Raw genomic sequence first — 10,535 nt, 5'->3', positions numbered from 1 at the left:
GCTACTTGAGACTGCCTGCATTCTTTGGCTCATGGCCCCTTCCTCCCTTTTCAAAGGCAGCAGCATAGCATCTTCAAATCCCTCTCTGACACTGACACTCCTGCCTGCCTCCCTCTTTCACTTAGTCCAGGATAATCTCCTCATCTCAAAATCTTAATTTCATCACATAAGCAAAGTGCCTTTTGTCATGTAAGGTAACATATTCACAAGATTGAGGGATTGGGATACGAACATCTTTGGGGGGACCATTATTCTTCCTACCACAGGAGGGATAGCACCATTAGTTCAAAAAAGAGGTGTTAGTATTCTATTTCCATAAGAAGTACTGTCTCTTATCACATACTGAAAAAGCAAACATATGAATATATATAAACATTGAATGCCCAGCATAGTACCTTGCTCAGAGTACAAATTTAATGTTTGCCGAATAAATATATGCATACCTCATATCTAAGGATAAAGAATAGAAGTAATACAAAAACAATTACCTAATTAACATGACAAAGGCATTTATAACACCTGAAGCCAAGTGCTTAAGTAAAAGAATGATTTGAAGAAGCCATTTGGATGATCAGCAACATAAAACTCACCCAATTTATCTTCACTGTGTATCAATATTTCTCCCCACCTCAGTCTGAATCTGTTTCCTTTCCTCTCACTGTTTTATCCCTAAATTGGCCAAACTATTAAACTGACATATACCTAAAATATTTGTTGCACCTATTCAAGAAAGAAGTACATTTAATTTAAAACCAGGTGAGCTGAGCTGCACTTCTATGTTCTACTGTTCTATGTTCTATTGCAGGTTCTAGTCAGTGAATGAAGGGAAAAAAAGAAACAAAAGGCATATAGATTTGAAAAAAAGAAGCAAAATTGTCTTTATTTATAGATGACATATTGTATACGTAGAAAATCCTAGGGAAGCTACAAAAAAGATCCTAAAAGTAGTAAGTTTAGCAAGGTCTCAGGATACAAGATAAATATTTAAAAAAATCAATTGTATTTCTATATATTGACAAACCATTGGAAATTGAAATTAAAAATACCATTTACAATAACATAAAAAATGTGAAATAATTAGGAATAATTTTAACAAAATATGTGCAAGACCTGTACATGGAGAACTACAAAATATTGCTGAGTGAAATTAAAGACCTAAATAAATGGAGAGAGATACCATGTTCATGGATTAGAAGACTCAATATTGTTAAGATATCAATTGTCCCTAACTGACCTAGAGATTCAATACTACCTCAATAAAAATCCCAGCAGGTTTTTTTTTTTTTTTTTTTTGGTACAAATGGAAAATCTGATTCTGAAAGTTATTTGGAAATGCAAAGAACTTAGAATAGCCAAAATAATTTTGATATAGTTAAACAAAATTAGAGGACTTACACTACTGGATTCAAGACTTACTCTAAAGCTATAAATATCAAGACAGTGTGGTACTGGAATAACAATAGACATAAATCCATGAAACAGAATAGAAACTCCAGGAACAAGCCCACATATATATGGTCAATTGATTTTATACAGAGGTACTGAGGTAAAAGGGCAAATGGTGCTAAAATCATTGTATATCCACATGCAAAAATGTGATCCTCAACCCTAAACTTGTACCATAGACAAAAATTAACTAAAAAAAAAAAAAAGGTCATAGGCCTAAAGGTAAAAGCTAAAACAATTATGTTTCTAGAAGAAAACACAGGAAAAAAACCTTTTAACTTTGAGTTATGCAAAGATTTCTTATATAGGACACAGAAAATATGAACCATAAAAGAAAAAGATGGATAAATTGGACTTCAACAAAATTAAAGCTTTTGCTCTTTAAGAGATAGTTAAGAAAATTAAGAGTCAAGCTATAGGCCAGCAGAAATTTTTATAAACCATAAGCATATCCAGAATAAAGAATTCTTACAAGTTAAGAAGATAATTGATTAAAAATGGGCAAAAGATTTGAACAGATACTTTACAAAAGAATATGTATAAATGGCAAATAAGCATGGAAAGATGCTCAATATCATTAGTAATTTTGGAAATGCAAGATAACACCACCTATTAGAATGACTGACATGATAATACCAAGTGTTGGTGAGGATTTGGAGCAACTGCAACACATACATTGCTAGTGGGACTGTAAAATGATAGAACCACTTGAGAAAAGAGTTTGGAGGTTTCTTAGAAAGTTAAACTTATGCTTATATATGATCACCTAGTAACTCTACTTTTGGTATTTACCCAAAAGAAATGAAGATATATGTACACATGAGGTTTGTACACAAATGTTTGTAGCAGCTGTATCTGTAATACACCAAAACAAGAGAACAACATGGATACCCATTAACAATGATGGATAAACAAATTGTGAAACAGTCATACAATGAAATATTACTCAGTGATAAAAAGGAATGGACTACTAATCACACAACAACATGGATGAATCTCAAAACATCATGCTGAGCAAAAAAAGCCAGAAACCAAAGAGTACATATGTATGAATCCATTTACACGAAACTCTAGAAAAGACCAATCTAATCTTAGGGACAGAAGCAGATCAGCGGTTGTCTGAGTGAATGTGTATATGGAGATTGAATGGGAAGGGGCGTAAAGGGAATTGTTTCAGGTGAAGTAAATGTTCTGTACCATGACTGTGGTGGTGGTGATGTGGGTATATACATTTGTCAAACCTTATAGAATTGTATACTTAAAATGTATACATTTTATTGCACATAAATTATACCTTAATAAAATTGATTTACATGAAAAAAAATTGAGCTGAAGCATTTACATTTTTTTCCTCTCAAAATAGCCTTCCCTTTTGGACTTCTACAGGCGACTCCACAAATCAACTTAGTGGGTAAAATAGCTGTGTGACACTGAACAAGTAAGTTATTACTCTGAACTGAGCAAGTTTCCTCATCAGTAAAATGAGTGAATTAGATTAGATGACTTCATTCGTTCATTCTATAAACATTAAAAGCCACTATGGGGCAAGCACTAGGCCAGGTTCTAGAGATATAAAGCTGAAAAAGAAACCATGTTTGCCCTTAAGGAGTCAGTCTAGTGGAAGAGAAAGAGAAGCTACCACATGATTATGATATAGCTCTTGTATATTTAGGGTATGAGGAGAATCCATAAAAGAAGCAGTCTTCCCTGATGATACAACACCTGAGTTGGGTTTGAGGTACAAGTAAGAGTTAGGTAAAGAGAGAAGAGAAGGCATTCCAAGCAGAGGGTGCTGTATGGGCAAAGGGCCAAAGGAGAGAGACATACCATATGTTCAAGGTACTTCAAGTAGCTTAGTAGATCTGGAACAGAGAATTCATCCTTGTAAGGTTATGGTGTGTCTTGATTGAAAGATAAAAAGGATTCCTCTAGTCTAACCAGTGTGTAGACAGGGTCCTGTACCAAATAATGATACCTATGTTGTAGTGGATCACGTAAAAGGTAAAATAACTGTACCTTCAGTTAGGGTCCTTTCTGTCGCAAAGAGGATCTTTTGGCTCATGTAACAAAACAGTCCAGGGGTAGAGTGTGACCTGGGGATCAACAAGGTCAACAGAACAGCTTTTCACTCTTTCCATTCCTACGCTACAGCAGCTCCAGACCCCATATCCTCTCCTTTTCATATGAAAAGATTAAACCAAAGCCTCGTAATCAAGTTTCATTGGTCCTCACTGGTCTTAGATTTTGCACTGATCCTGAAGCAATCTCTGTGACCAGAGGAATGGTACATGGTGACTGGCTTGTCTGGAACCCAGAGATCCTGGAGGTGGGAGTCAGCTTCATCTGAAACACATGCAGGAAGGGATAGATCTCCAAAAAAAAATTAGAGCCTTTGCGGAAGAAAGGAGACTGGATACTGAGGAGGAATTACGTTTTAAGAAAAACAGATCCCAATAATTTTCAGATCAAGTCAGGGGATACCAACATACACAGACGAATTTCTTCTTTCATCTTCCATACCTAGGACTAGTCAATGAAAACTGACTTCAGAATAAAGTGATGTGAGAATCAGCACATATACAAAAAACTACCACTCAATATTCTAAGCAGCATATTAGTGGATGAACAGTTTCACGAGAACAAAGAGAAGGGCATAATTAATTCTAATTTACAGTCTCCGAGGTATCTTCACAATAAAGGAGTTTTTTTATTGAGGCCTTGAAAAACAGACGTCCTTCTGACAAAGCCCAGGGCCATAGCTGGTTGAGGATCAGCACGCACTCTGGTGAGGCTGAAGTATAAGACAATGGATCAGTGTTGGAGCACAGGAACGGAAAGACCAAGCTGTGGCGAATTTCCCCCACTATGCTGCAGAGCTTGGACTTTATCCTTTAAGCAATAGGGTGTTGTTTAATTTTTTAAGCATGGAAGTGACACAATCAAATCTATATTTAGAGAGCTGTAGGAATAGATTAGATATTACTTGAGACAAGGAAGGAGATAAGTATGGGATAAAGCTAAGTTTTGAAGTGGAAGGCTGAGGGAGTTCAAGCCTAACAGTCTCTGTTTTCCCTGTGAACTAGGGAGAGAGAGGACATGCTGAGTAAGGCGGTGCTATGCAGTCAAGACAAGCTGGAAATTTCAGTTAGTCAGAACAGTGTATTACCAAAGCATTCTGATCAAGAAGAAGATTGTTCAATAAACTCTTTCATAATATAAGGTCATATTACATCAGTGCGTGAATTGAAATCCAGAAGAGTTAAACACAATTTGTCTATGAGGCTATTTGACCATTAGCGTGAATGCCATAGGTAGAACAACTATGGAATTATCTCTGGTCACTTAGATCCTTGTGACCACTGGCAGAAGCAGATGTGAGGGCGTGTCAGGGTTTGGTAGGAGATGGCGAGGAAGAATGCAGGAGGAAGGAAGCCAAGAGAGGTAGTGTGAGGAGGTGCAGTTTGAGATGGAGTGGGCAAGACAGCCTGACTGCCCTGGAGGCAGCATTTTAACAAGCAGCCAAGAGCAGCACATGGCTGAGAGGGGTTTGTGACAGCAGCAAAATCTGTGGCAGCCCACGAGGTTTGGCTTTGGGATTCAGATTCAGAACTACTGGCTAGAGCCACTTGTTCCAAATGAAAGGATCTGCTATGCCATGGTCCATTCATTTTTTATAGACACAGACTCAAATGATCAAATAAAGTTATACAAACGCTAATGAAGCCAGGCATTCTTCATATATTACCTTCTACCACTTGACCTTAAAATATCATATTTAAAATTAATTACCAACAACATCTTATATTTGCTTGGTGCTTTGCAGTTTAAAAAAATCACTCTCAAATATATTTTCTCATTTGGTCCTACTCAACCCTGTAAGGTAAACAGAGCAAATACAATAATTTCCTGCTGCCTGTCCTCCTCATCTTCCCCCATCTGCCAAATTACAGGTAAGAGAGCTTAAATTATCTAGCGACTTTTAGCTAGGACTGGAACTCTTCAGTCTAGAGTTTTTTCTGCTAGACCACAACAGTGCTGCTTTTAAAAAGGCTTATGAATATTCTCCTCAACAAAGAAGCCAAAGATTGGCGTACCTGTACACATTTGATCTTAATCATTTAAAATTTTCTCTCTTCCTAACATTTTCTCAGAGTGAGGGAAGGAGAGAAATAATAGTCATAGGTGTGTGTTTATCCTCGGGATGAATGTGCATTTGTACACACAGAATGGCAAAGCATATGATTATAAGTGTATCACCTCAAAAGCAATACAATGGGGTTTATTAAGAATCAATCACTGAATAAATTATTATTGAGTTCTCAATAAGTCAACAAGTACCTGCTGAATAAAAGCACATATTATAGATTTTCAAATTAATAACTAGTTACATCCAACTCTACCAGAGTTGCAGTCTTGTGCTAAATCTCATATATTTCCTAATATATACTCTATAAATAAAAGACTCAGGAAATACATTTGGATAAAAGTTAATACAATTCTAGGCATTCAGTAAGAGTATTAATCCATTAATTTAGAGTTTTGTTGAAATGATCAGCATCCTGAATTTGAGTCTAAATTTGAAAGACAATAATTTTTGGACTTCTTTTCACATACTATTATTCCATATTACATAAGTGATAGGTCTTTAGGAAGTAATATAAAATAAGGTTTTACAAAAAAGACCAAAATAAGATTGATGTCTTGCATAATGTTTTCAGTTCTAGAATGAATGTATAGTACCTACTTCTAGTCTCTCAGCTGCTCTGCCCTAGAAGTAAGTCTCGTTAAACCAAGCTTCAGCAAAAGTGGATATGGTTTTGATTTTCCATTCCCTTCACTGAATCATTGGGTATCCTCTTTGTATACTTCCAAAGTAACAGAATCTGTCAACAGGCCTCAGCAGAGTCAAGTCTTCTAACCAAGAGATGGAAAGATGAGAAGTTTGAAGGGATCACTCCGTAATTTTCTGACTTTCTTCAGAAAGTGAGGAATAAAATACTGTCAGCTGGAGACAATTGTCATTGACCTTCCCCAGTAGAGACCTTTAAGGGAGAAATAAATTGGAGAGGGATCTAGAAGACCTCCGGTGAGGGAAAAGTTAAAAACACTGAAGTACATTCGAATTTCTACTTAAAAGCCTTATCTTTTTCAAGTCTTCCCACATCCTACCCTACCCAGGCTCTGAGCGAAGAGCAACTTATAAGACAAGACGATACATTATCTAGAGATAAATTTACAAACTGACATAAGAGAATTGTCCCAGAGGTGACATTACCTCTTCAAGTTTATTACAGTATCTTTAGTTCCTATTGCATATATTGTTACATGCCTTTTACAAGTCAGGATTACATACAAAGTATGCTCGATTTTGCAGAAGTTACGTCTATTGCTTCTCTCAAAATTCAGCAGCATGCAGTGCAATATTTGGTGTGCAGAGTTATTGTTTCAAAAAGTGAAAAACTACTTAGGTTTAACTGAGGAAGGAACATGATCTTTATTGGCTTATATGCAAAGTTTAATTTTGGTTTTATGCAGAGTTTGCATAGTTCATGATTAGTTTCTAATGAAAAAACTAGATGTGTTGTCAATGACCTTGAAGAAGATCAGGTGACAGTAGCAAATAGAAAAATCTGAAGAAGAGGCATAACTTTTAAAGTAGAAAGGTCAGCAAGAACTGCCTGAAAAAAAAAAAAGAATTATTAATATCAGTATTCTAATCAGCAAAGTGAAGCCTATGAAATAAGGTACAATAGAAACACCATTACAATGTAATTCTGGCATCAACACACACTCTTAAGTTCTTCTGATTTGTCCTAAATTTCTGTACTGAAGCTACAACTTTCCTTCTCATTTCTGAATATCTTAATATTAGAACATGTGCAAAATGCTAAAATGTGCAGTAGAAAATAACCTGGACTTTAGCCTTGAGCCTTCTTCAAATATACAAGGTAGCATGAGTTTATAAGAGGTCTAACATTTCAACTTGCTTCTATAAATAAACGTACATTACGAATCTTAGTCCTGTTGTACTAGTATAAGGAGTAACTGACTTCAGGAAATCATTTTGAGATGGAACTAATGTTTCTTCAGTTGCAAAAGGCATAAACATCCTCTTCCCTTTAAACAAAGAATGTAGGCAGCTATTTTAGGGATAAAATTTACATTTCTATGAGAGATAACAAATTGAGTAATATGCTAAGCCACTATTTAACTGAACCAAGTTTCAGGTATAAATTATACTATTGAAAAGAAACCAGCTCTAAATAATTAACTCACAATTAAAATAACCAAAGAAGCCTATGTATCTTTACTATATCATTCAAACACATGCATCTTTAACTCGCTCAACTAGTTTTTCTTTGTTCTATGAGCGTAGCACATGGGCATGAACAATAATAAGAAAATGCAACATAAGCCCCAATAGTTTCAATTAAAATTACTTGGCATCCTGTTTCCCATAATGGTTATAAGGTTTCCTATAATAATCTTGTTTATGACTCCTTTACAAGAAGATTGTTTTCAAGTAATAAAGGAATTTTGAATACTTAACGTTACTTAGCTCGGAACTTACAGGTTTTACCCAAGTTAAAAAATTAGGCTAGGAGTAATGTGTGTCCTATGCATCTGAGACTAAAGTGCCTGAGCCTGGCAGTCTCTCAGGAACTATTTCCATCCCATCTGAGTGAAACTTATCCTTACTTCAGCTGCAGCCAGTGATGTCACCTCCATCAGGTTCACTGCTCGGAAAGCAAACACAGCAGCTGCCAGGACTGGAAAAGAATGCACACTATTTCAACTGACAGCCTACTCGTCAGCCTGACAACTTTACTGCTATGCCCACAACCCACTATGAGAGCCCAGAACTAGTGCTTTCCATGACTTCATGCCTGCATTCTGAGTTAAGGTCTTGTGATGAAGGGAAATAGTCTTCTCTGGAGAATAGTGCCTGATGCCTAGATAAACAGAACCCACAGTTTTTGGAAAAAGGAAATTCATTGGTCTTAAAAAAGCCATTTTATAAATTGTTTCTTTAATATCTACAAATTAAATTACAATGGTTTTTAAATGGCATGAAGATCTAATGACTGTCGTATAAATTAAAGTCAATTTTGATGCAGGTGTTTTTTACTAATGCAATAGAGAAGCTTCTGAAAAGTTATACAGAGACTGAATTTTTAAATATATCAGATCATATTTCATATGTATCAAGGAGTTATCCTGATAGAAATGTGGCAATAAAGGCTTTTCTTAACATTTTTTACAATATTGTTATACTTATATTTTTGTATTCAGCACTGACTTTCTTAGAGTGTCATAAATGGATATGTCTGGGGGGAAAGCTGCTGTGGGACTGATCCTGACATTGACATTAATGTTGGCTATAGGAAAAAAGAAGTTGAAACTTTGAAGAAAAATCAAGCAAACCATTATAGGACATCTTGAAGGTCAATCACATACATTGAGTAGAAAATGACATTTGGATTTTTGTTTCCATTAATCATACGCATATGAAAAGAGTAATGCTAACATGTAATACTTCTTGTTATATAATTTACCATAAAACCTCATGTGAGGGAATGAGTCATGAACAACAGAAGGACCCATGTAAGAAGCAGGCAATCCTGATAAGGAAACAGATGGTACTGCCTGGAGGTGACTCTTGACTTCTCTCTTTTTTTCCCATCGCCACTGGTGGCAGTACATTCCCTTCCCAATAAGTCTTTGAGGTTTAGGGAATGAATGGTAAGGAATCTTTAAAATTATTTGGAAGATTGGTTCTTAAGTATACTGCATAGCTAATGCAAATATATATATATTTTTTAAATACATTTTTACTATGGGAATAATAATAATAATGATACTAGCAGTTAATTCTCATACCAACTCTAAGAGTTAAGTACTCTTATTAGCCCAGTTTTACTAATGTGGAAACTGAGGCACAGTGAGTTTAAGTGACATGTTCAGAGTCGCATAGGTAGAAAATAGCACAGTGAAGACTCAACCCTGGCTCTGGAGCCCGAGCATCTAACCACCATGTGATGACATTACTGAGACTGAAGACAAGCAGTAATGACTCATCCCTGACATGGAATTCTGTGGGCTTTCCTAAGAATCATTTTCTCTGCTGTCCCTCAGAATGGTTTTCCAGGGATGGCACGCAGACTGATGCCATGGTGGTCCTGAGCTCTGACAGATACGCAGTTCTGCCTGAAGAGTAGAAGTCCGGATCCAGGCCTCTTAATTGCCCCAGATAGAGGCAAAGTGCAACCAGTGACTGGGAAGCTCAGGCATTTTTCTAGGGGACAATAGATTTTGGACAGTTTGGCAAAAAAGCATTAGAACTAGTTAGGAAAATTCTAGGGGGAAAAAGATGGTAGTGGTAAAACAAAAGTTAAAAAGTCAAGTCAGCTGGGATTATTTAATACGTAACAAGGGACATAAGAGATCTGGTACAAAGAATTTATCCTTTAAATGAAAAGGCCAAAACTGAAGCACGTTAAAGTCACTGAGCTTCTACGTTTATAAGAATATTAAAGAAAACGATTTCTGTGGACCAGCAACTTCTTTACAGTTTCCTAATACCTGGAATCATATTTAACAATGGAGACATTCTAGAGGCTAAAGAATATGATCATTACTTCCTTTTTTTGTGTATAATTTAACAGAGTTGGTGAAAGCTTGACAGGATGCTCAAATTTTCTGCTGTAGCAGGAAAGAGTTTTACATGGCGGGAAATTGTTTTTCCAAAGGTAGATAAGAGGGGGAAAAAAGAGCAGTTCACTAATTGACCTCAGCATTCAAAATGCCTATGTGCTCATAACCTTTATTTATCTTGGTGTCACATCACAGAAGTTCCTTTCTGTCTGCTTCATGTTTGGTTTGCCCGGCCCTTCCGCAGAGCAGATTTGTTTGCCAAGGAGAAAAGGTCTATACTTTGGGATATTTTCAACTGAAATCATGCTTTATATGAAATATAGAAACTTTAATATTTACTTTTGGTCTTTTAAACTTCTCATTACTTTAATTCTAGGCAACTCTATCATGAACATTAAGGTACCTTTGCTTTACACTGTTCTTCAAAAGGCTTT

At 36.0% G+C, this 10,535-nt stretch overlaps 1 protein-coding gene across 7 annotated transcripts in view; it reads right to left on the bottom strand.

Annotated features, from left to right (window-relative positions):
• Positions 1-6,700: 6,700 nt before the first annotated feature.
• TBC1D19 (TBC1 domain family member 19) overlaps positions 6,701-10,535 on the bottom strand; it is a 140,981-nt gene continuing 137,146 nt past the window's right edge. For all 7 annotated transcript variants that reach the window (XM_058546840.1, XM_058546841.1, XM_058546836.1 and 4 more), the window contains 2 exons: positions 8,146-8,216; positions 6,701-7,124 (listed from right to left, as the gene is read on the bottom strand). In XM_058546840.1, the coding sequence (XP_058402823.1) occupies positions 7,050-7,124; positions 8,146-8,216 (146 nt within the window). In that variant the 3' untranslated portion in view covers positions 6,701-7,049. The remainder of the gene's footprint in view (positions 7,125-8,145; positions 8,217-10,535) is intronic.

Source organism: Diceros bicornis, chromosome 8, assembly GCF_020826845.1.
Source record: "Diceros bicornis minor isolate mBicDic1 chromosome 8, mDicBic1.mat.cur, whole genome shotgun sequence".
NCBI classification, from domain to species: Eukaryota; Metazoa; Chordata; class Mammalia; order Perissodactyla; family Rhinocerotidae; genus Diceros; species Diceros bicornis.
Note: the sequence above shows the minus strand (reverse complement) of the source record. Positions and strands in the feature narration are given on the sequence as shown.